Below are 27,469 nucleotides of genomic sequence, written 5' to 3'. Positions count from 1 at the left end.
CAAATCTCCGGTACAGCTCTGAGATTTCAGCTTGTGAGTATTTCAGCAATTAATTCTGTCCTTTATATCCTCTTAACCTTTTCGCACATTGAGTTTCTCCTGTATTGATGGTTCTCCCAGCGTGAGTTCTTCAATGCGCACTGTAATTAAAATAAATCTTACCTTACACTTCACAGCAGATGCACTGGGGACAGATTATATCACAGCGGGTGCACTGAAGGTCAGATTATATATTATCCAACATATAATATGGTTTTTAGATGTTTATAATGATTGATTATGATAGATAAGATGCGATCGTGAAGATGCACTTGCCGGCTATGCGCGCAGCCATATTTTCATGGCAATGCAATATGGGAGTCTAAGTTTGTATTTTCATAGAAGCATACAAAAGGAGGAGCATAGAAGGTTCTAAAACCTTGCCCTTCCACTCTCCCAGCCCTGGAAGTACTTGTGAAGGATGGAATGGGATAAGTTTTTGAGTGGACTGACTAGTTTGTATATTCTTTGACATCAGAAAACATGGCCGTAGCGCTGCATCAAAACAGTGTGCTCTGACAGTAACGGTTTTATACTTTTATTTAGTGATTGTTTTAAAGTTTGTAACATATAAAAATAAAGATATTGTGATGTTGAAAAGACTATTTGAGCAGCTGGTTCATTATGACAAACGCTTCAGTCATTATGACAACTCATTTTGCTGGTAAACAGCAGCATGAGTGCAGATCACACCGGTTTGATCGTATGCGTCTGAGCCCAGCCTAGTATAATCACACCAGTTTAATTGTACGTGTGAAAGGGTTAAGTTAAGTTTAAGTAGACAATCTGACCTGTTCAGTACATTTTTAGAAAGTGCTTTCTTTGTTGTTGTTGTTGTGGTTTTCTGGTAATTCGCACAGTACAGATTAATTTGTGACAAATGAATGCATTTAGCACTTGGGTTCTAAATCAATCAATACCTTGAAAGGCCAAGGCATGCAGTTCTTGTGTTTCCCTGTAGGAGGCATTACCGATACAAAGTCTCATAGCTTCATCTACTATCCTCAGGTTTGATGCTCACTTTCCTTCTCAATCAAATACAAATTCTCAAACAAACAGGGTGTGAAGGGTCACTTGTTTAGACTTAACGAAACAAAATAACAGATATGGATTCAGCAAGGTCTCACAGTGTTGGACAAGCATCCTGTGAGTTTGCTTAGACCCTCATAAATGTTCATGTTTGCAATTCATCTGTAAATGTCTTATAGTTTCTTCGCACACTTCATCTGTACCAGAGCCAAACATAACTGTTTTGGACCCATCTGCTGTTATGTACAAAAAACACCTTTGATCACTCACAGACACTATTTTGTAATTAGCAGAGTTTGATGTGTGTTAAATGTGTATTGAAATGCACAGCAGAAACTTTATTGATTGCCTTTGTCACTCTCTATACATACACTATATTGCCAAAAGTATTCGCTCACCCATCCAAATAATTGAATTCAGGTGTTCCAATCACTTCCATGGCCACAGGTGTATAAAATGAAGCACCTAGGCATGCAGACTGCTTCTACAAACATTTGTGAAAGAATGGGCCACTCTCAGGAGCTCAGTGAATTCCAGCATGGTACTGTGATAGGATGCCACCTGTGCAACAAGTCCAGTCGTGAAATTTCCTCGCTACTAAATATTCCACAGTCAACTGTCAGTGGTATTATAACAAAGTGGAAGCGATTGGGAATGACAGCAACTCAGCCACGAAGTGCTAGGCCACGTAAAATGACAGAGCGGGGTCAGCGGGTGCTGAGGCACATAGTGCGCAGAGGTTGCCAACTTTCTGCAGTCAATCGCTACAGACCTCCAAAGTTCATGTGGCCTTCAGATTAGCTCAAGAACAGTGCATAGAGAGCTTCATGGAATGGGTTTCCATGGCCGAGCAGCTGCATCCAAGCCATACATCACCAAGTGCAATGCAAAGCGTCGGATGCAGTGGTGTAAAGCACGCCGCCACTGGACTCTAGAGCAGTGGAAACGCGTTCTCTGGAGTGACTAATCACGCTTCTCCATCTGGCAATCTGATGGACGAGTCTGGGTTTGGCGGTTGCCAGGAGAACGGTACTTGTCTGACTGCATTGTGCCAACTGTGAAGTTTGGTGGAGGGGGGATTATGGTGTGGGGTTGTTTTTCAGGAGCTGGGCTTGGCCCCTTTGTTCCAGTGAAAGGAACTCTGAATGCTTCAGCATACCAAGAGATTTTGGACAATTCCATGCTCCCAACTTTGTGGGAACAGTTTGGGGATAGCCCCTTCCTGTTCCAACATGACTGCGCACCAGTGCACAAAGCAAGGTCCATGGATGAGCGAGTTTGGTGTGGAAGAACTTGACTGGCCTGCACAGAGCACCTTTGGGATGAATTAGAGCGAAGACTGCGAGCCAGGCCTTCTCGTCCAACATCGGTGTCTGACCTCACAAATGCGCTTCTGGAAGAATGGTCAAAAATTCCCATAAACACACTCCTAAACCTTGTGGAAAGCCTTCCCAGAAGAGTTGAAGCTGTTATAGCTGCAAAGGGTGGGCCGACGTCATATTAAACCCTATGGATTAAGAATGGGATGTCACTTAAGTTCATATGCGTCTAAAGGCAGATGAGCGAATACTTTTGGCAATATAGTGTATGTCTGTCTTGATGCACCGGATAATACTCAGATGCTTCACTAACACTTTCCCTCCTCGTTTTCCCTCCACCCACTCTTCCCTTCCTTCCATTTCCCCCATTTCTTTTTCACACACTCTCTCTTTCCATTTCTCACCATATATTTTCAACTTTAATTTCACACTTTCTCTCTTCCAACCCTCCCTCCTTCCCCCCACTCCCTCTGTTTGCTTGTCTTTTACTCTCTGCTTCCCGGACTGCATGACTCAAGGAGGATAAAGCGGTTAGAATTTTTCTTTTCTTTTCTGCTGCGTGCCCTGCTAATGTACATTTATTACTGCTATGGAAAACTATGTTGTATCTGAATGTGCACAATCATTGAATTGTATGGACTATAATGGCATATCAGTAGCTAATATAAGTAGTTATATTGGAGAGATGTGATTCAGTGTGCGTGTGTGTGAGTTTGATTTGAATTTATCTCTGTACGCAAAAAACAACCCTACAGTTAAAGGGCTAGTTCACCCAAAAATTTAAATTCTGTCATTATTTACTTAGCCTCATGTTGTTCCAAACCCATATGACTTTCCTGGAACACAAGACGATACCCTATGGAGAAGTTAACCTGCTACCATTCCCTTTTATTGTATGGAAAGATTATGCTATCAAATTGAATGGTAACCAGTGCTGGGTGTAAGCTGATTATTAAATAAACGAATTAATTTTTAACTCAAAAATAATGCAATGCATTACATTTTAAATTCTTAAATATATTTCAAATTTTGATAACATATGACTTTCAATTAAGTTAATTATTTTCAAGTAAATTTGTCAAGAATGAGACCAGACATCCAAGTGTGGAGGCAAAGTAACAGATTTGATTAAATATCTAGCACAGCAGAGCTGGCAAAGCATGATGGAGACCCGGCACCGTCTGCAGCATGGAGACGGAGAGTGTGTTCATAGGCTTGTGTGCGTTGTGGTAGTGTGGAGCACAGATCCGCATAGAATCCTCTGGAGGATAGTGTGTTTATAGGTTTGTGTGCATCATGGTAGTGTGAAGAGCAGATTCGCGAGGAATTCTCTGGAGGATAGTGTGTTTGTAGGTTTGTGTGTGTCGTGGTAGTGTGATGAACAGATCCAGTGTAGAGGGATAACCGATGAGGAATACTCAGGTGAAGCGTCTAGGCGGCCGATGCAACCAACAGGAAGGTAACCACAATCCGGACACTATAGCAAAGACTGGCAACCAATACAGAAAACATGCAACAGGACCGACTAGGGCAGAGAGAGAGTGGTGAGTAACTAAACACACAACTACAATCTAGCAATGAACATGAAACAGAGTGGAGTAAATATAGGCAGAAAACAAACAACGGTCAGGAGCCACTCGCCAGCTGAAAGTTGGCATGATCAGCGTTCCCATGGAAACAATCAGGGTTCCCGTGGAAACAATCAGGGTTCCGCATGCCAGCAGCACCTGAAACACATATACAGAATGTAAACACTTGACAGTAACCCCCCCCGCCTTCAGGGATGCCTTTTGGCATACCCAGAAGAGTTACCATGACAAAGATGGAACTGATCGATGAGAGCGCGGTCCAGAATGTCCCAAGCCAGGACCTAGCATCTCTCTTCAGGCCCAAAACCCTCCCAGTCCACCAGGTACTGGACCCTTCTGACCCTGTGTCTTACGTTGAGCAACCGCTTGATGGAATAAGCCAGAATGCCCTCCACTAGGCGAGGCGGAGGTGGGACAGCAGTGTAGGGATGTAAATTGGACTGAATGACTGGTTTAATTCTGGAAACATGAAACACAGGTTGGACGCGACTGAGGTGTGTGCCAGTACAGAGGAGGGCTTCTCTGGCAATCCGCCAGGTGCAATGGCACCGTTGAATAAATGGATGCATGGATGGGACCTGGGCATCGGTTCTTGGGCAGGGAACAGAGGGGGCTGGTAACCTAGGCAACACTGGAAGGGTGATAGCCCCATAGATGATGATGGTAAGGAATTGTGGGCATACTCTACTCAGACAAAATGAGAGCTCCAAGAAGACAGATTATGGGAGGCGACGCAACGCAGGGTCTTTTCAAGCTCTTGATTGGCCCACTCCACCTGCCCATTCATCTGGGGATGGAACCCAGAAGACAGATTCATGGTAGCCCTCAGTTGTTGGCCGAATTCTGCCCAAAAGTGTGACATGAATTGGGGTCCCCTGTCAGAAACCACATCGACCGGGAGGCCATGAATGTGGAAGATGTGATTAATGACTTCAACCGCCGTCTCCTTGGCTGGAGGTAATTTGGGGAGGGGAATGAAATGAGCCGCCTTTGAGAACCAGTCCACCACGGTCATGATGACCATGTTGTCATGGGACAGGGGAAGACCAGTGACAAAATCCATGGCTATGTGGGACCAGGGTCTCGAAGAGACTGACAGCAGTTGGAGCAGCCCGGCCGGAGGCGGAGTAGATGCACAAATAGGGCAAGCAGACACGAACTGGCGAATGTCCTGCGCTAACGAAGGCCACCAAAATCGCTGTTTAACCCTCTGGGGTCTGAGGGTGTTTTGGGCCCTGGAGAAGTTTTGACATGCCTTGACATTTGTGCTTTTTTCAGTTGCTTAAAAACATATTAATGGCTAAAGTCTGATAACACTGTATGCGCACAAACTGGGCTACAATAATATGTGAACAACATGTATGTACATGTTTGTATTTTTGAGAAAATAACGTTTATGCGTGGTTTTTGAAAAAGCTAAAATTTTAAGTCACTGAAATAAGGCCATATATCACATACTAAACATTCATTCACAAGACTTTTGAGAACTGGATCTTGTAGCCCAGAGTTTTTGCTACAAAAATGATGTGAAAACCATCCTGATCACTCATTCATACAAAACAATATAGTCATTTTACTTTTGTAAGACACTTTTAGTGTTAGAAAGGCCATATGGGAGGCGGCGTGGATGATCATGAATATTGATGTGATTCACACCTGAGGAGAAAAAGACCCCTCCCCTGAGAGAGAATGAATGTGAGTAGACTTAATGATTGAATGTATTGTTTGTAGCTTATTCACAAAATCAAGTTTAAGTTAAAAGAAGTAATCTGACTATACATTTTCTTTACATAAAGACTTTACTTAAAAACTTTAGACCTACACTACTGTTTAAAAGTTTTTAGATCTGTAAGAATTTTTTATGTTTTTAAAAGAAGTCTCTTCTGCTCACCAAGGCTGCATTTATTTGATCCAAAATACAGCAAAAACAGTGATATTGTGAAATATTTGTACAATTTAAAATAACTGTTTTCTATTTGAATATATTGTAAAATGCAATTTATTCCTGTGATCAAAGCTGAATTTTCAGCATCATTACTGCAGTCTTCAGTGTCACATGATCCTTCAGAAATCATTTTAATATGCTGATTTTCTAATATGGGCATATTTACAGCACATTTTACACATTTACACCCAAACAGATATTTGCAAGCACAAGCTTCCTTGATGATAATGAGGCAGCATAAACACTAGTTAAAATATAATCTAAACATTCATATTATTTTTATATCATATTATATATAATATTTATATCATACAGCATACAATTTAAATACCTGCTTTAGCCGAAACAACATTTAAATGTAACTAAAACTTGCCTATTTGGACATATTTCAAATGTCAATACTCTGAATCCTGGCTGGCAAGTCTGGAAATAATCCAACTAGTAAAATGTGTACATGTTTATGTAAAATAGCATGTCAACTAATATGTAAGTAAAACTAAATGACTTACTCATCTGAAATTGTATCCTCGGCTGGATCAAGTCGCTCTTCAAACGTTCATCATTGGATTACCGCTCTTCTTCTGAGGAAAATGTGAACACTTCATCACTATCCAGGTGCTTCCTCACCTGTGTAACATGCCATCTTCCAAACGCGCAGAAAAGTGAATGAACTTGATGCTTCTTAAGGCACTGTTGGGGGCGTTTACCATTTGCAATGATCGCCTCAGCACATTACCGTATGAATAGCACGCTCTGCTGGTGAGTGTGATCACATTAGCGATAATTAGCTGAGCCAGGAGAAACTGTACATTGCTTTGTTTCATACAGATTACATTGCAGGAGAATATTTGTTTTAAATTGGAATTATTTTATTTAAAAGTAGACATTTTAAGCTTTCTTTAGACATATGTTTCATGTTTGTGTGATAAATATTCGCGGAGTTTCAGTTCATTTTTGTGACGTGTTTCAGAAAGATGCTGTCGGAGACAGAGACAGCTGAAAACGCATCCTGTTTATTTTCTTTATTTTACAAAAGCACAAGATTTTGTTGTTATTGTGAGTGTACACAAATAAAAGTAGACCCTTTATAATCTCTAATGATGTCTTACATTTATCTGTATGCCCAAAAATGACGGAGTATTTTAAGTTGTTTCCGCTGTTATGAGGAAAAAATCCAGCAAGATGTGCCGGCGCGTCCGTCGACCCCAGAGGGTTAATGAGCCCCTGGTATGAGCAGCCCCTGGATGGCAGGCAATGTTGGACGAGTGGCCCCATCAGAGGACGTGTGTCTGGACCGATCAGAGCAAATAACAGACTCGTTGGGCACTCGGCAGGTGAAGTGGCGTTGCACAACACGGAGCGGACTTTAGCCTCCACATCCCAGGACACCATGCCCACCACCCGAGAGGTGGGTAGAATGGTGTCCGGAGGGGTGGTAGAGGTCTCGATTTCAAATCAATGAGACAAGGCATCGAGCTTAACGTTTTTAGAGCCCGAACGATACAACAGGATGAAATCGAAGCGTGTAAAAAATATTGCCCAACAAGCCTGTCTGGAATTTAGATGCTTTGCTCCACAAATATACTCCAAGTTTTTAAGGTCAGTCCAGATCACGAAAGGTACCCCGAACCCTCTAACCAGTGGTGCCACTCACCCAAGGACAATCTGACAGCCAACAATTCTCTATTACAGACGTCATAATTCCATTCTGCTGGGGTGAGGCAGTGCGAGAAAAAGGCGCACGGATGCATCTTCCCGTCCGAGGAAGAGTGCTGCAACAGAACAGCTCCGAAACCGACCTCTGACGCATCCATCTCCAACACGAACTGATGTGAAGGGTCAGGAGTGTTAAGGATAGGAGTGGTAGTAAACCTTTCTTTTAATTTATAAAACATGGCTTCAGCCTGCAGGGACCAGAATAACTCAGTACGGGTGGAGGTGAGATCCGTCAGAGGCACGACAAGCTGGCTATGGTTTCGAATGAAATGGCGAAATAAATTGGAAAACCCCAGAAACCTTTGCAAGAATTTGTGGGAATCTGAGGTTAGACAATAAGAAACTGCTCTGACCTTAACTGGGTCCATGCGCACTCCCTTGGACGAGACGATGAACCCCAGGAATGGAACTGATCGTGAATGAAAAGCACACTTCTCCGCCTTAACGAACAGCCGGTTCTCTAGCAGTCGCTGAAGTACCCATCTGATGTGCTGGACATAGTCCTCGAAATTCTGGGAGAAGATCAGAATGTCGTCTAAGTAAACAAACAAAAATTGGTCGACCATGTCCCGAAGCACACCATTCATGAGCCCCTGGAAGACAGCGGGGTGTTGACCAATCTGAAAGGCATGAGTGAATATTCACTCTTCCACTCATCCCTCTCCCTGATCCGAACAAGGTGATAAGCATTGCGTAGGTCCAACTTTATAAAGACAGACGCTCCCTGCAAGAGTTTGAAGGCTGAGGACACCAACGGCAAAGGATAGCGATTCTTCACCATGATGTCATTCATTCTCCATGAAGAAGAACCTCGCCCCTGCAGGAGAAGAGGAAGGACAGATGAGACCAGCTGCTAGAGAATCATTGATTCATTTATTCATGGCCTCCCTCTCGGGAGCAGAGAGCGAATATTACCGACCTTGTGGGGGAGAAGTACCAGGAAGCAGATCGATAGCGCAATCGTATGGGCAATGAGGAGGAAGGGTCGCGGCACGGGGCCAACTGAACACCACCCTCAGATCATGGTGTGCCACAGGTTCTCTGGATAACTCCGCCGGTTCATCCTGAAATGAAACACAAGACTGGACAGGAGAGACAGCAGAGTTAAGATAATGAGACAATATGGACTCCAAGCAAGAAAAGAATTGCTTGACCAGTCAATGTGAGGATTGTGCATTACCAACCATGGATGCCCTAACACCACTGGTGCTGATGGAGACTGGACCAGGACGAAGGACAGCTGTTGGGAGTGATTGCCAAGATGAGGGTTAGCGGTTTGATGGAATGGGTGACGATGGCCAGTGGCGTGCCACTGATGGTATGGGCCATGTTGGGCTCATCTAACTTGACCACTGGAATCTGCCATCTGGAAGCTGTGGCAACAACCAGACAATATGACTGATCGGTCTGTACTGCAGTCGGGCCGGGAGAAGAGTCCATAGTGTGGGGGTTTTACTCAGTGGAGTTGTGCTCGCCAGTAACCCCTTTCCTACTGATGAGCGTTGGCTTTTGCTGGGCAGTTTGCGGAGACATGACCAACGGCAGCACAGCAGAGGTAGAGTCCCTTGGTGATATGCCGCTGCTTCTCCTCTGGTGACAGCTGTGTCCTCCCGATCTGCATGGGTTCTGCCTCGTACTGCAGTTCTGATGACTCAGCACCAGGAGTGGGGTGATGGTGACAGTCAGCCAGCTTGGGATGTGGAGAGCGACATATGCTGCGTCAATGCGTGAGGCACTGGTCCACTCTAATGGCCAGATCCACCAAATCATCAAAACGGGAGACAAGTCCAAGGCAAAACTTCATCCTTATGGTATCGGATAACCCAAGCAGGAACTGATCCCACTGCGCTCAATCATTCCATTCACAGGATACAGCGAGGGTGTGGAACTCAATGGCATAGTCCACGACTGACCGGTTACCCTGGAACACACCGGCTAGAACCCTCGCCGTTTCACGGCCCTGGGCTGAATTATCAAAATCTCAGCGGAGCTTTGCTGAGAATTCTTGGAACGATGAGCTGCAGGAGTGGCCATTGTCCCACATAGCCATTCCCCACTCGCCGGCCCTCCCGGACAGGAGCATTATGACGAAAGTGACCTTAGCTGTCTCTGAGGGGAATGCGGAGGGCTGCAGCGAGAAAAACAGTGAGCACTGGGAGAGGAATGTGTGGCATGACCCTGCCTCACCTGAGTATGTAGCAGGAGGGTTGAGGCCAGGTTCAGAGCGTCCGATGCTGGGGGGAACCACTGGGGCCAGTGTGGGAGCTTCCGTAGTGGGACCAGTATAGGGAGGCAGGTGAAGTTATTGGACCAGTGACGTGAGCTCCACAAGCTGTGATGCCATCATCTCTATGGCGCAGTTGGAGGCAGAGATTTGGTCCTGCTGGTGACCCAACAAAACTCCCTGCTGAGTAAGTGTAGACCGAAGGTTAATGTCCTCCACTGGATCCATCCTGGCTAGATTGTTCTGTCAAGGATGAGACCATATTATTAAACATAAAACACAGCAGAGCTGACGAAGCGTGATGGAGACCCGGCATCAACTGCAGTGTGGAGATGGAGAGTGTGTTTGTAGGCTTGTGTGCATTGTGGTAGTGTGGAGCGCAGATCCGCGAGAAATCCTCTGGAGGATAATGTGTTCATAGGGTTGTGTAAGTCGTGGTAGTGTGAAGAGCAGATCCAGTGTAGAGGGATAACCGATGAGGAATACTCAATTGAAGCGTCAAGGTGAGTGATGCAACCAACAGGAAGGTAACCACAATCCGGGCACTATGGCGAAAACTGGCAACCAATACAGGAAACATGCAACAGGACCGACTAGGGCAGAGAGAGAGTGGTGAGTAACTAAACACACAACAATCTAGCAATGAACATGAAGCAGAGTGGGGTAAATATAGGCAGAAAACAAACAACAGTCAGGTGCCGCTTGCCAGCTGACAGTTGGCATGATCAGTGTTCCCATGGAAACAATCAGGGTTCCCATGGACATGCTAATTCCGTGTGCCAGCAGCACCTGAAACACATGAAGAGAATGTAAACACAATGGAACAAACCAGCCGAATCACTGAGATCATGACAAGATTTACTTGAAAGTAAAATTATTAGTAATGTGATTACTTTTTCAATGAAGTAATCAGTAATCTTATTACACTTTTAGATGAGTAATTTGTAGTGATTTACTTTTTTTTAGTAACTAACTCAACACTGATGGTAACTAAGGCTAACACCCTGTTTACACCAGATGTGAGCGGCACGGTGAATGACGTCAAAAGAAAATAGATCCCATTATAATCAATGAAGCTGTCTACACCGGAAGCGTCCACAGCATTGTGTAGCTCTGACAGTAAGCAGATGCCCCGTTCTGTTGCTGACGTGCTGCAGAACAACTGCAGCCATCGATTGTCGATTTGAGCTTAACTTTAGTGAACCCAGAATTTTCCTTCAAATAATCTGTTGTTTCTAACCACATTTAAACACAGTTTTAGCAACAATAACATTACAATATAATTATTTAGTAAGCAAAAGTTTATACCATAGGATACAGGTTATTTTCACGTCACGACGCATCAATGGGCGCACCTGGTGTAGACAGGGTATAATGGTGGAACATTCTTCCTAACATCTCCTTTTGTGTTCCATGTAAGAAGGAAAGCCCTACGAGTAAATGACAGAATTTTCATTTTTGGGTGAACTATCCTTTTAAAAGTTGTATTGAGCTCACAGAATACTGGCGTTGTCACTCTGTTCAACCTTTGTCACTGATTTGTTGTTGTGAAAATTCAGTTGGCTTAATTTAGCTAAATCTGACCACATACAAACTTTGACTAATTTTGCACCCATTGTTTGTCTTCTGCTCATGCAAAGTGTCGCATAGGGAAGGACAGGGTAAGACATTCTGAGTATTGTAGACTCTGCATGGACCACCAATTCTTTCCTCATGAGAGCCAGCAAAGAGAAAGCTAGCATGTGTTTGCTGAACCCCCATCCCCCTCCCTTTCTTGTTGCTACCTCCTGGGTTGCCAAAGTAGGTGCCACAGCAAGGGGGTTAGGGGAAAGGGGTATTTTGATTGGTCAAAATTTTGACACTTTACAACTGGTTGCCCTTTAATTAATTGGGTTTAACTTGAACATTACAATAAGCTATACTCTACACAACATTTTCAGTAGAGACTTTCGAAAAATGCATGTTATGAAAATGTTATAAACATGTTATAAATTCCTTTCAAATAAAGGGCTACCAGTGGTAAGCGAATGCTTATCTGTGCATGTTCACTGCACCTGCCTGTGCCCTGGGACTGTAATAGGCATGCCACGGGGTGAAAGTCCAAGGTCAGTGTTCAACATTTTGCCACGCCCGATATGGGAATGTCAGATTCACAGTTCACTCTGTTAGTATTGATGAAAGCACTCAGAGAAAAATACTTACCCTGCACTCCAGTGGGCACTTGCGACTACTGATGTATGTTTTTTTACCATTATGTGTGTGGTGTGTTTCCTGTCAGGCATCTGTGTTTATTGCTGTGTTCGTCCTTGTTGTATTTAAGTTTTCTGTATATCTGATTAAAGTATAGTATTTATCAGTGCTGAAAAAACTCAGCGGAGAGTTTAACAACACTCAGCAGCGCATGCAACAGAATCAGTGGTCATCAAAAGCGATCCATGGTCCAGTTCCGGACCGGAGCGTGTGTGTTTAAGCTTGTCTGGGCTTAATTCAGTTAGACTGCTCTTTAAAACATGAACCAACAACTTTTAGGTGAGCACATTTTATCGTGTCTTATTCAATCAAATGTATTTATGCAAAAGATACAATACACATGAACGTTTATTCTCCATTCTTCAAGTGTTAAACTGACGTGTCTCATCTATTCAGGGTCAATCATGCTCATTAAAAGTGATAACGTGAAGCATCATTGAACCTGCATACATGCATATCCTGATAGTGTTTGGTTCTATAATCAGATGTGTGTCAAATTTCTCAATCCCGAACATCATCAAATCTATTTGTTCTTCGTTTACTAATGATTATCTGCACAAATTATCCATATGAGCAGGACAAACAAAGGCAAATTTTGCCCTCCTGAATGGGAGGATAATCAAGAAAAAGGATGAACATCAGCCATTGCATTTTTTCATTATTTAAATAGACAGTCCCAACACATGAGTTCAATAGGGAGCTGGGGGGTGGTCTTGAGGCATGGCTTGGCAGGGCATGGATCATGGGATCAGGGCGGAGCCCGTGGGGGGTGGAGCCATGAGAGGCTCGAGGGGCAGAGCCATGGAAGGTGGAGCCGTGAGAGGCTCGAGGGGTGGAGCCATGGAGAACTGGATACCTGGAGAGTAGCCGAAGACTCAAAGGGCCAGGGTGGAGCCGGAGGCAGGGAGGACCAAGGTGGAGCTGTAGGGAAGGAGGTCCAGACTCAGTCGTGGCTGTGACGTGGCATGGAGCAGGCTCAGGCGTGGTTGTGACGTGGCATGGAGCAGGCTCAGGCGTGGCTGTGACGTGGCATGGAGCAGGCTCAGGCGTGGCTGTGACGTGGCATGGAGCAGGCTCAGGCGTGGCTGTGATGTGGCATGGAGCAGGCTCAGGCGTGGCTGTGATGTGGCATGGAGCAGGCTCAGGCGTGGCTGTGACGTGGCATGGAGCAGGCTCAGGTGTGGCTGTGACTTGGCATGGAGCAGGCTCAGGCGTGGCTGTGACGTGGTATGGAGCAGGCTCAGGCGTGGCTGTGACATGGCATGGAGCAGGCTGAGGCGTTGCTGTGACGTGGCATGGAGCAAGCTGAGGCGTTGCTGTGACATGGCATGGAGCAGGCTGAGGCATTGCTGTGACATGGCATGAAGCAGGCTGAGGCGTTGCTGTGACAAAAGATGGCACTAGCTCAGCGACCATGACGAGGAACTCTGGCTTGGCGGCCATGACGTGAAACTCTGGCTCGGCGGCCATGACGTGAAACTCTGGCTCGGCGGCCATGACATGAAACTCTGGCTCGGTGGCCATGTCGTGGAACTCCGGCTCAGCATCCGCCTCCCCCACAGTGAACATAGAACCAGTGATCTGCAGGGCAAGGTCGATATACTGAATGAGGCTGAGGGAACTGCGACCGCCAGGCATCAAAGTGGAGGTTGGCTCACTTAGTCCAAAACGGAAAATGTCTTTTAGGGCAAACTCATTAAAGTTCAGCTGGCAGGCCAGAGCGCAGAAGTCCTCGACATAATCCTCTAGGGGATGACTCCCCTGATGTAGGCGTAGGAGTAGAACTGCTAGGTTCATGGTTGGGTCAAGTATTTTGTAATGTTGCGCTGGCGCTGGCAATGACGATGAAGTAAAGAGAACCCAGGTGCAGTTTATTTACAAAGTGCAGTTATCCAAATGTGAGTTCCAAACAAAACCAACATAAACGACTTGATTATAAAACAAACATGAACTTGACTTGGCTTGGCTTGGCTAGAACAATAACACGACGTTACACAACTACAATACTTGACAAAGGACAATGGAAAACATGAGGGTATAAATACATGGACATGGGAGAACAAACCAATGAACAACCAGAACTCTAAACAAGATAAGACAATCAACCAATGAAAACAGGACACATGAACATGGAGGGAAAACATGAAATCACATGACAAGGGAACCACATGACATGAAACAGGAACTAGAATTTTCAAAATAAAAGACATGAAATACAAGAATCAACAAAATACAGTTTATTTTATCAAACTGAATTGGGTCATCTTAAAAAAAATGCACATTACTATTAATTAAACATAACATGAAGTATTGAAGTAGTTTTGAATGTTTCATTTATTTATTTTTTAATTTTTTATTTCGTAGCATTTATTAGTTCACAGAGTTTAATGTTCAGCATGATCTTATGAAAATTATGTGATTGTAGTGACATTTTTGTTAAACAATATTCATTATAAATATCATGCTGGCTCCAAGGCGAAATGTCAACTATGTGATGCTAAAAGCGAGTTAAATGTTCTCTCAAAAAGATTATGTTTTTAATGTTAATGTTGTGTCAAATAAAATAATAATAATAATAAAAAAAACTGATCTACTTTTTCTAAGCTTCAGACCTAAACCTAACCAATAGTGTCATAAAAGCCAATGTGAAATGAAAAACATAATGGCTGAAGCAACCATATAATTTTTTAGTGCTTCGACCCACATACTTTTCAGGACTTGTACCCCGGTCCTTTGTATCGCAGGTGCAACACTCTATCAGTTGAGCTGCACCACACCATTTGACTGCACACAAACAAGCTTGTAAATGTGGTTATGTAATGCAAACATAAAAATTAGCCTTACAAGTAATTCGCTACAATAAAAGTGTTGTGATGCCATATGATAGCACTGTGTGAGGAACAGGGTGAAAAGTAAGTGTTTATGAACTGATAATCTGGCGTTTTATCATTATTTGAATAAAACTCATTGTTTAAAAAAAAAAAAAAGTGAATAAAACTCGTTGTTGTATCGCCATAACTATGAAGATAAAATAGTGCCTAAATGATTTGCATGCACATGGTAAGATTTGTGAAAGCGTAAATCAAATTGCAAGCATAAAAATAGACAAAGGTGGGCGATAAGACATTGTATGTATTGTATGACGAAAACATATAAGTCAACAAGCTTTTGCTCTGTGTAAACTGAATAAAATGCTTTTGTGTCTTCTAAATGCTTTTTGCATCTATGTAGTGATGAAAAGGGCTCTTGCACAAGCGGCTGTTTTTCACTTGGCAGTAATTTTGCCTTGGGTGTGAGAACCTGTTGACATCTATTCATTAGCTAAATATCAGTTGAAATGGCATCTTTATTTGGTGTTTAAGAATTGTATACCTCCTCCTTATTACTAATTATAAATGGGTGGGCCAAGGGAATGGGAAAAATATTTGTGTTTCTTTGTGTATGTGTGTGTGGGTGTGTGTGTGGATGGGTGGTTTACAAGGAATTTTTTTTAGGTTAAAAAACAAAGGGTATTATGCTATAAATGTGGTTTATGAGGACATTTCTAGTGTCCCCATAAATCAAATCACTTAAAAAACATACTAAACAATGTTTTTCTGAAAATGTAAAAATGCAGAAAGTGTGTTTTTTTTTTTTTTTTTTTTTTGTGAGGGTTAGGTTTAGGGGTAGGGTTAGGGGATAGAATCTATAGTTCATACAGTATAAAAATCATTATGTCTATGGAGAGTCCTCATAAGGATAGCCGCACCATCATGTGTGTGTGTGTATGTATGTGTGTGTGTGTGTACATTTAAATGGGTGTGAGTACATTCACTACTGGTCTCCAAGCGTAAGTGTGCCAGCCACCCCCTGCTTTGCTGAATACTGTTCTCCATGGTAACCAAATAAGTGAGATGAGGGACAAGAGAGGAGAGGAGACATCCAGAGGGAGTGTGTGCATCTCAAATATAGAGAGAAATACACAGCAAGTAAAAAGAACAGGTTGAAAAGTCAATACAATGATATAACTATTTGCAAAGGATGGGGAAAAGCAGTGAAATAGGTATGATTTGGAAGAGAAATGAAAGCAGGTGAGATAGAGAGGAATATGGTATTGCATTGTGTCAGCAGGGGAAAGTATTGTTGGAGTGACTGTTTGGGGAAAAGGACTGGGGCTCAAGTGTGCTAGTTCAGAAGAAATAGGTTATGAAAAATAACTGCTTCCTTCTCAAAAACAGACAGAACTGCTAACACACAAGCTCTGTTTCACACCCCAAAGGTAACATTTGCCCATACATCATACAAACACACATATACACACACACTTGTTTTTCTTTCATGTTGGGGACCTTTCATTGACTTGTTTTACACTGAGCTAATAATACTTTCTATTCCCTTAACCTCAAACAAACCTTTCTTGCATTTTTATATTTTCATTAAGACTATTAGTTAATATATACAATAATTTAGTGAGTTAATTAAGCTGTTTTTTTCATATGGACTGTTTGTTGGTTTCCACAATAGGTGATTTGGGGTTTTACTATCCATCCACACACACACACACACACACACACACACACACACACACACACACACACAACACACACACACATGCTGGTGCGGCTATCCTTATGAGGACTCTCCATAGACATAATGATTTTTATAATGTACGAACTATAGATTCTATCCCCTAACACTAACCTACCCCTAAACCTAACCCTCACAAAAAACTTTCTGCATTTTTATATTTTCAAAACCACATTGTTTAGTATGTTTTTTTATTTTTTTTATCTCCTTTTCTGGGGAATGCCCAATTCCCAATGCTCTCTAAGTCCTCGTGGTGGCGTAGTGACTCAGGAGGACGAATCTCAGTTGCCTCCACGTCTGAGACAGTAAATTATCACGTGGCTTGTTGAGCACATTACTGCGGAGACTTAGTGTGTGTGGAGGCTCACGCTATTCTCCGCGGCATCCATGCACAACTCACCATGCACCCCACCGAGTGCGAGAACCACATTATAGCGACCACGAGGAGGTTAACCCAACATGACTCTACCCACCCTAGCAACCGGGCCAATTGGTTGCTTAGGAAGCCTGACTGGAGTCACTCAGCACGCCCTGGATTGTTTAGTATATTTTTTAAGCTATTTGAATTATGGGGACACTAGAAATGTCCTCATAAACCACATTTATAGCATAATACCCTTGTAATTACCAGTTTGAAACCTAAAAAAATGTCCTCGTAAACCACCCAAACCAGCCTACACAGACACACACACACACACACACTCACACACAATGATTTCTCTCTCTGTCCATCTGTGCTGACCTCTGGTCTGCTGTTAATATAATTATCCTTAAGAAGTTTTCTTTCTGATTTTTGATGGGGCCTACTGTTTTCAGCTATCTCCCAGCACAAGACAAGTCTATCCACTCTTTTCGGGAACAGAGAAACTACCGTCCCTGCCCTCCCTTAGATTTACTTCTCTCTCTCTCTCTCTCTCTCTCTCTCTCTCTCTCTCTCTCTCTCTCTCTCTCTCATGACAACGGCCAGGTTTTAGTGTCCTACATTTTGAATGTCCCCCCTTTCTTAGTTCTCCGGTTGGGATAGGGGCTCTGGAATCCAGTCTTTGGAAGATGAGAAGCTTTAATGGCTTTATCCAGGTGCCCTGGATATTGTTGTGAACTGGCCTTTGGTGGGGGGGGAGAGAAAAAGAATCCTCATTGGCGAGAAAGTGAATCCTCCATTGTGCATGTGGCTTGAATTCGATCTAATTCAAGGATTAAAGGCTTGGATTATTTTACCCGTCCCGACTGCACACAACTAGTGGTGAGTAATCCAGCCATCTACAGATCCAGTCTTTTTACACATGGGACACAGCGTATTCACATTTACTGGTCTTTCAGCCATGTTGATTTTCTCTGTTCCTATGATCATAATTTGTTCAAACCACTTTCCACCTTTACTTGAGAAATATACTAACATTACTTGTTTTCTGAAAATTGTGAATCAAGTTTTTCTCACCCCTTTGGTAAACTGTTTTTTTTAATTTTTTAATTTTTTTTTTTTTTTTGCAAAAAATCTAACAGCATTTTATGAGGGTTTTGCTTAAATCAAGAAACCTCAACTTGCAAATTGATTTAAGCAGAACACTACATTATTGTTCCCTTTGTTGAGAATTTATAAAGGGGTTCATTAATGACTAAGACGTAATTTACAAATGCACTATAAATAACTGATATGAAGTTTTAGCAACTTGTATATTAAGGGGAACTTTCATTCAAATAGACCAATCAAATTTTCCCAAAAATTTAAGCACATGCGTAGTGAGTAGAGGCAGAAAGACGGCCAAGTGTTATGTTACATTTGACAGATTAGACGATTAAACAAAAAAATGTACGATGCTGCTGACGCTGACAATGATTAAGACGATGATGATGAAATGAAGAACCCAAGTGCAATTTTATTAACAAACATGAAACCAAAAACCCTAACTATAACCATGAAACATAAACATAAACATGAACTTGACTATAGACTTGACTTGACTTGAAAACACAACCGAAGTTACATGCAACAATACCTGACACTGGACAAAGGAAAACATGAGGCTTAAATACATGAACATGGGAGAAAACATGACAAAGATAACCAATAAAACCTGAGAACTCTAAACAAGATAACGAGACAATAAACCAATGAAAACATGAAATCACATGACAAGGGAACACATGACATGAAACAGGAACTAAACTTTTCAAAATAAAAGACATGAAATACATGATCACTCACATTAAACATTACATATCCCACCCACTAGGTGCGGCTCCCGACACCCCAAAACATGAACAAACACATAACATGACATAGTTCCAAAGTTCTGTAGGGAGCTGAGGGGGGGACCAAGGCGACCACTGAGGACCAAGGTGGAGCCGTAGGGAAGGAGGTCACTGGTGGAGCTGACGGATCGGAGGGATGAGGTGCAGCCAGAAGATCGGAGAGCCAAGGTGGAGCCAGGTGACCGACAGACCATGGAGGAGCCGGAGGGACGAGGGACCCCGGCAAAGCCGACAGGCTGAAGGACCACAGTGGAGCCGAGGGAATGCAGAGCCGAGGCGATGTCGAGGGACCGACAGGCCAAGGCGGAGTCCAGGGCTCGGAGGGTCCAGGCGGGATCGGAGGGTTGAAAGTTCCCCTTGCCTGCTCAGGAGAACTAAGGGTGGATACAAGGGCGGGAACCATCTCCAGGTCTAATAGCTCAGATGTGACTATAACATGGCGTGGAACAGACTCAGGCGTGGCTGTGACGTGGCATGGAGCAGGCTCAGGCATGGCTGTGACGTGGCATGGAGCAGGCTCAGGCGTGGCTGTGACGTGGCATGGAGCAGGCTCAGGCGTGGCTGTGTGACGTGGCATGGAACAGGCTCAGGTGTGGCTGTGACGTGGCATGGAGCAGGCTCAGGCGTGGCTGTGACGTGGCATGGAGCAGGCTCAGGCGTGGCTGTGATGTGGCATGGAGCAGGATCAGGCGTGGCTGTAACGTGGCATGGAGCAGGATCAGACGTGGCTGTGACGTGGCATGGAACAGGCTCAGGCGTGGCTGTGACGTGGCATGGAGCAGGCTCAGGCGTGGCTGTGACGTGGCATGGAGCAGGCTCAGGCGTGGCTGTGTCTAGCATGGAGCAGGCTCAGGCGTAGCTGTGACGTGGCATGGAGCAGGCTGAGGCATTGGGGCAAAAGATGGCACTAGCTCAGCGACCATGACGAGGAACTCTGGCTTGGCGGCCAAGACGTGAAACGCTGGCTCGGCGGCCATGACGTGGAACGCTGGCTCGGCGGCCATGACGTGGAACACTGGCTCGGCGGCCATGTCGTGGAACGCTGGCTCGGCGGCCATGTCGTGGAACTCTGGCTCGGCGGCCATGACGTGAAACTCTAGCTCGGCGGACATGACGTGAATCTCTGGCTCGGCATCCGCCTCCCCCACAGTGAATGAAGAACCAGTGATCTGCAGGGCAAGGTCAATATACTGAACGAGGCTGAGGGAACTGCGACCGCTAGGCATAAAAGTGGAGATAGGCTCATTTAGTCCAAATCGGAAGCAGTCTTTGAGGGCAACCTCATTAAAGTCCACCTGGCAGGCCAGAGTGAAAAGTCCTCAACGTAATCCTCCAAGGGACGATTCCCCTGACGTAGGAGGAGCTGGATTGCTGGGTTCATTGTCGGTCAGGTATTTCTGTAACAATGCTGCTGGCGCTGACAATGATGAAGACGATGACGAAGAAATGAAGAACCCAAGTGCAATTTTTTTAATAAATGTGAAAACCAAAAACCCTAACTACAAACATGAAACATAAACATGAACTTGACTTGACTTAAAACTTGACTTGACATAAACATGGCTTGACAGAGCATGAAAACGTTACCAAACACACACAATACTTGACAAAGGACGATGGAAAACATGAGGCTTAAATACATGAACATGGGAGAACACATGACAAAGATAACCAATAAAACCTGAGAACTCTAAACAAGATAACGAGACAATAAACCAATGAAAACAAGACACATGAACATGGAGGGAAAACATGAAATCACATGACAAGGGAACACATGACATGAAACAGGAACTAAACTTTTCAAAATAAAAGACATGAAATACATGAACACACATTAAACATTACAATATGACACAAAACCATCAATGATACAGAAATATTCTTAGCAATACAATTATTATAATGACATGAGTTAATAACATATCTGTAATAATGTTCACTGTAAATATTCGCTGCAAAAACATGAGTTGAAATGAATTCCTAAATCCAGTCAGCTGTGTTGATGGCTTGAAGCCACAGACGTCTACATGAGCCCTTGAAATCATTTCTCATCACCGGAATCCGATAAAAGTTTACTGTTTGTGCATGGTTTTTGCCACCATTTCCATCTGTGATGTAAGCAGTGAAGATGCCAAAGGATTGGTCTAATGTGAGGATTTTAACATTCAGGTATAAATGCTTTATAAACACACTTATTCATACTTGTATTGATCAAAAACATAAAATGTCCTAATTATCATGATTTATGCCACAATGTATCAAAACAGACTATTATAGTGAGATTAAAAGAAGGTATAGTGTCATTTTGCTATTGTCCGCTTTGTTTTATATATTTTACATAATATCTTGACTTAATTGTGCTGTCACTTTCCTGTAGATGTGAAAAAAACGGTGCTACTCCGAGTGGTGTCCCAACTTACCTAGTCCTAGTTGCCCAAAGTCCTCTGCAAAAATACTTTTTTCGGTCTTCACGCTCATTTACAGCATAGATCATATAATAAAGCCTGATGACCATTAAACCATACTGAACTTTTATGTTCAGGTTTCTAATATTGGCAACTTTTAATTTTGGTTTTTTTTATATCTGTATGATCCAGTTTCCACTAGACTTCTCTCTCCATCAGAAGATAGTAACTTACAGACTTCGTCTGACCAGAACAAGTTCAACAAGTGTTATTATACCAAGCAAAAAACAATGGAAAATTACTGCTTCACAACATCGTCCTGTGATGTTAAGACCTTGAATGGAGACAACTCTTTATCTCTAACTTGTAAAGACATACAGCAGACTACATAAGTTTAAACAGTAGAATAAATAAATAAATGAGTAATACTAACTAAAAATGTATGTATAAAAATTAATAACGAATATATATGTATATATATACGGAATGAAAGTAAAATAATATGAAATTAGAAAAGAAACAACATAAATGAAGTACAACACATTTGTATGGTTGCTCTCTTGAAGTGACACAAACAGGTTGCCTTTAAAACCTCAAAGTAGAACCTTAGATTCTTCATATCTGTCCACTTTACATTTTACAATTCACAAGGTACATTTTCATAGGTTACTAATGTTGAATAAGTGTTGTTAATCATTTATAACGTCAGGTAAAATGGCTCACTATTTGGCAAGAATTGCATGAAATTCAACTTCATATCAATAATTTATCATTCATTTGTAAATAAATTATTATTTATTAATGAACCCCTGTATAATAAAAGTAACATTAATGTAAAATGTTACAAAAAATCATTGTTCAATATGTAATTAAATAATAATTCAATATACAGTATATTCTCTTAAACAAGCCTTATCTTTGACAATTTTGCCTCTCAAGTTATTGCATCTTGTTTTGTTTAGATATTTTTTACTGGAAAACAAGACAAAATTGCATATTTTCATCATGCATAGCTGTAAGATTAAAAAAAAAAAATTCCCAGGGAAACTGGGGAAGTGGTCTGTTTCTGGAGGTAGTTTCCCAGTGGAGTTGAGGGGAACAGCACGGGCTGCATTGTCATGTCAGATGGATTGAATAATGGCAAAGGGCTAGCAGTAGTGCAGTGGGATTAGCAGGGATGGCTAATCCTTCCTGAGAGTGTTTCTCTGGCTGGCTGACAGCTGTGGGCCTCTGCACATCTGATTTACCTCAGATTATGCTGGAGCCATGCCAACTAGATCCAATCAGACAATGATGCTCTCTCATCCCCTCTCTCTTACTCTCACTCATATCCATCCTGCCCTAGAACAGCCTCTCCCCTCTCTCCTCAACACTAAAATCAAAGCACTTTCCGGGAAGATATCTAGCACTGGCTACTGTTCGAAGATATTTGTGGATGTTCATGGAGTTGCATGGTGACCCTGTGAGAGGGGACCCAGTCTCAGGGAGGATGCCACTTTGTGAGTACATACGTTTGTGGCATAATATAGTGAGTCTGTCCGTCACCATTAGATTACGCTCCTAGTTAGTTTGGCAAACTATGGCACAAGCTTGGTAGCATAAACCTGTATGAATTGTTAGGTTTTCAGGTATCATACCTCCATTGCAACATTTGTTTTCTTGTTTGTAGCAGATGTGCAAGCCGCTTTGTGTGATTTCTTGCTAGCTGTAGGTTTCACAGAGCTCTTATAATTATTCCATAAATAATGCATTTCTGCCAGTGCTGTTGTGAAACGTCCTGTTTTTGTGGATCATATAAGCTCTTCATAACCTGTTTGTGACTAAACACCAAACGCTAAAGATGAGTGTTGTGGATGTCTGCTTTTCCGTTCTCACACCATTTTCCCAACTGATAATACATGCAGTGCCTTTTCATGGTATCCATGATACAGTTCTTCATCACACAGACACTTAAAAAGCACAAAAAAATTGGTTCTTGAACAATAAAGGCTCTTCTCAACCTACAGTATTGTATTTTGGGAGGGCAACCAGCCTCGACAGCCCTTATGTATTGCAATAGGAGTAGATTTATTGTCATTCTCAGGGTGCTTTAAGAGCCTAATGCCAGATCAATAGATTGGATCTCTATGCTTTTAAAGCCGTGAACATGTTGTCAAGGCGAGAGCTGTTCATTTGATTTAGCATCCCCGCTAATCATGTGAGATCTGGCCTGTCTAGCTAGCTTGCTCAAAGAGATTGAGAGAGAGAGAGAGAGAGAGAGAGAGAGGATAAGATGAGAGAGAGAGAGGGTGGGAGAAATATGGGGAGAGGAAGTGAAGAAATATTAGGTATTTTAGAAAGCCTCAGCAATCCACCTCATGAATGAACCATTACAGGGCTCAATAATAGGGCTCCATTGGGGAAGGGGAAGTCTTGGGTGCAGTCCCGAGCAACATAGCAGGCTTGACAGTGATAAGACATATACCAATTTACAATAAACATCAGATTTACACAACACAATTTACATATCTAATATACACATAATTACACAACACAATATACAATAATAATATACAATGTACAGTATACAATACACACAATATAGAATACACATACACACAATATAGAATACACAGTATATAATAAAAATAATATATATAAAATATACAGCATGTTGTATTGTTCTATATTGACATTCAGGCTGTCGGTTGATAGTCAGTTGCCAGTATTGTTAAGAGAGAATATAATTTATGACAGTCCAGTGTAAGATAATAAGATTAATAAAGTGCAGTGCTGATGTATATTGATCGTGAGAGATCAAGAGTTCAAAAGTCTGATTGCTTGGGGGAAGAAGCTGTCATGAAGTCAGCTGGTGCGGGTCCTGATGCTGCGATACCGCCTGCCTGTTGGTAGCAGTAAGAGCAGACCATGGCTCGGGTGGCTGGAGTCTCTGATGATCCTCCGAGCTTTTTTAACACACCGCCTAGTATAAATGTCCTGGAGGGAGGGAAGCTCACCTCCGATGATGTGTCTGGCAGTTCGCACCACCCTTTGCAGGGCTTTGCGGTTGAGGGTGGTGCTGTTGCCATACCAGGCAGTGATGCAGTCAGTCAGGATGCTTTCTACAGTGCTGGTGTAGAACCGTGTGAGGATGTGGTGGTTCATTCCAAACTTCCTCAGCCATCTCAGGAAGAAGAGGCGCTGGTGAGCCTTCTTCACAATGGCCACAGACCATGTGAATTCCTCTGTGATGTGGACACCAAGGAACTTGAAGCTGCTGACTCTCTCCACCGGCGCTCCATTGATGGTGATGGGGCTGTGTTCTTTTGAACAGGGGTCTTTTCTCCTGAAGTCCACCACAAGCTCCTTCGTCTTACTGACATTGAGGGAGAGGCTGTGCTCCTGACACCAGTGTGTCAGAGTGTGCACCTCCTCTCTGTAGGCTGTTTCATCATTGTCAGTGATCAGACCTACCACCGTCATATTATCAGCAAACTTAATGATGGCATTGGAGCTGTGTTTTGCCACACAGTCATGTGTGTAGAGGGAGTACAGGAGTGGGCTGAGAACCTGTGTGTGCAGGGCTCCAGTGTTGAGGGTCAGTGATGAGGAGATGTTACTGCCCATTCTAAACACCTGGCGTCTGCTTGACAGGAAGTTTCACATCAAGCTTGGAGGGCACTATGGTGTTAAATGCTGAGCTGTAGCCTACAAACAACATTCCCACATATGTGTTCCTTTTTTCCAGGTGGGAGAGAGCAGCGTGTAGTGTAGATGCAATGGCATCATCAGTGGAGCAGTTGTTGCGGTATGCAAACTGCAGTGAGTCCAGTGAGGGAGGCAGCACAGAGCAGATGTAATCTCTGATTAGTCTCTCAAAGCATTTGCTGATGATGGGGGTCAGAGCAACAGGACGCCAGTCATTTAAGCAAGTGATTTTGGATTGCTTTGGAACACAGACAAGGAGTGGGAAAGGTTGAAAATGTCCGTAAAAACACCAGCCAGTTGGTTCGCGCATGCTCTGATGACACGGCCCGGAATGCCTTCTGGACCTGTGGCTTTATGGATATTTACCAGTTGGAAGGATCGGGTTACATCCGCTAAAGAGATGGAGAGTGAACTAACCTCTATAGCTTCAGCCGCGTGAGCTCTCTCCGCGAGGGGGGTGTTATTTCCCTCGAAACAAGCATAAAAAGTATTTCGCTCATCCGGGAGAGAGGCAGCGGTGTTCACTGCAGAGTTTTTATTCCCTTTGAAGTCTGTGATGATATTAATTCCCTGCCACATACTTCTAGAGTCGATGGTGTTGAACTGTCCTTCAATCTTGTCAGTATGTATGTACAGTATGTATGTTTGTACACATGTATTTATTTATGTATGTGTATTATATGTCTGTCTTTGTTCTTTTCAAATTAACTTAAAATGGTGTGGATATTAGAATGATAAAGCTGAAGTGTGCATTTTTTCCAATGTAAAAAAGCCGCTATATGCTAAAAAAAAAGTAAGTCATTTGTTGAGTAATTAAAAAAAAAAAAAAACAAATAAAAAAAAAAACACTGGGGCTCTGTGATTCTATCAAAACATTGTTCTGTTCTTTGACCATCCCAACCAGCTTGAAATAGCAACTTTAACTCAACAAATGGCATGAGTCTGGTGCGGAGCCCTTCTGTTTGGTGATGCAAGTGGGGCAGAAATGACACACTTCAGCTTTAAGTCTAAAATATTTGCATTGCTATACATATTTAACATCTGTACCTCCCTTAAAAACACATTTGTTTGTCCACATAGGTGATGTGGGTATGTAACCTGTGCAGGAAACAGCAGGAAATCCTAACTAAATCAGGAGAATGGTTTTCAGCAGGGCCTGGGGGGCGACCTCTTAGTGTAGGTTCTCCCCTCAGTGGCCCTGAGTTGGACAAGGACAGCAAGTTGCGCTCCAGATCCCAGGCTCCAGGCCTTAACGCTAACAACACTCTGCCATCCAGCCTTGGTCCTGACAACCCCACCAGGGGAGCAGATACAATGCCTGCCTCACGGTCCCGCAGTGAACCGCGAAGAGACAAGTAGGCCAAAAATCCGCATTTATACGTGTGCTGAACCTTAGTTATATTTCTCAAAGACGCTGCTTAACAATATATGGGTGTTTCTTCAACTGTGGGTAATTTTGTTCCTATGGATTTCTCTTTTTGAAAGCTCTTACAACACACTTTTTCCTCACTTATTGTTCCCACCATAGTGTCATTTCCACCACTCAAAATTCAGTATTGTGTTTAATAGAATTCTGTGGTGGATTTTTTTTTACATTTTTGCAATAAAATGGCTGACTCCTTTCTCACTCTATAGGCTAATTCCATAGCTAGCATTTTATGTATCCTAAATAAACACACACACACAAAATAAATATTTATTGATTGGAAATGTATGAAAAGTATTTTTCTTTGTTTTCTTGAAGCATCACTCATATTTGCATGCTCTTCACTGACACGTTTGTCAACAAGTACTTTAAAAAAAAAAACTTTATTAGAGGCAAAATTGTTTGGTGTGGCTGAAATGACACCACAGCTGTGGGACAGACGTGATTTTTTTTTAAATAGATCAAAATCATTTTCACATAATAGATATTGAAATGGTTTGTTTATTTTCACTCTGTTTAGATTACCTTTGTGTAACCCTTTCTTAACCATATGGGACATTTGGTGAATATAAAGATAAACGAATAAACAAGAACCTGGGCTCCCAGCAGTTGAATGGTGAGCTGGCTGGAATAAATGTATCTACTTACCAATAAGTTGTAAATATGGTAATGTCCCGTTGCTAATGAATGAAATTAGAGATATATTTATATAGACAAAATTGTATTCAGCTGCTATTATTTTCTATTTTTCTAAGCACAGTGCCTCCACTAGAGAACCTTTATGATCAATTTAAATCACGTTTGATTATTTCCCTAGAAATATATGAAAAATGACAATATGAAATAGATAAGATAGACAATGCTTAAGGAAAAGAAATAACAATATTTATTTTTAAACATTAAAGAAATAAAAATTAAATAAAAATAAAACAAAAGGCAAGTGTCTTAAATTTGTTTCACTTCAATTTCAAATGTACTTTAACCCAAAATTACTTTTCAGTCTTTATAAAGTGTTCAC

At 42.5% G+C, this 27,469-nt stretch overlaps 1 protein-coding gene across 17 annotated transcripts in view; it reads left to right on the top strand.

Moving 5' to 3' along the window:
* The window catches only part of LOC127444903 (regulating synaptic membrane exocytosis protein 1-like), a 125,514-nt gene that overhangs the window by 19,187 nt on the left and 78,858 nt on the right, over positions 1–27,469 (top strand). For 14 of the 17 annotated variants that reach the window (XM_051704554.1, XM_051704538.1, XM_051704537.1 and 11 more), the window contains exon 3: positions 26,106–26,380. The exons of 1 other annotated variant lie outside the window; for it this stretch is intronic. In XM_051704554.1, coding sequence (XP_051560514.1) covers positions 26,106–26,380 — 275 coding nt within the window. Of the gene's footprint in view, positions 1–11,506; positions 11,523–17,827; positions 17,921–26,105; positions 26,381–27,469 lie in introns of those variants that run through there. 2 more of the 17 variants (XM_051704551.1, XM_051704552.1) reach the window with 2 other exon arrangements.

The sequence above is a fragment of the Myxocyprinus asiaticus genome, chromosome 8 (assembly GCF_019703515.2).
Source record: "Myxocyprinus asiaticus isolate MX2 ecotype Aquarium Trade chromosome 8, UBuf_Myxa_2, whole genome shotgun sequence".
Classification (NCBI taxonomy): Eukaryota; Metazoa; Chordata; class Actinopteri; order Cypriniformes; family Catostomidae; genus Myxocyprinus; species Myxocyprinus asiaticus.
Note: the sequence above shows the minus strand (reverse complement) of the source record. Positions and strands in the feature narration are given on the sequence as shown.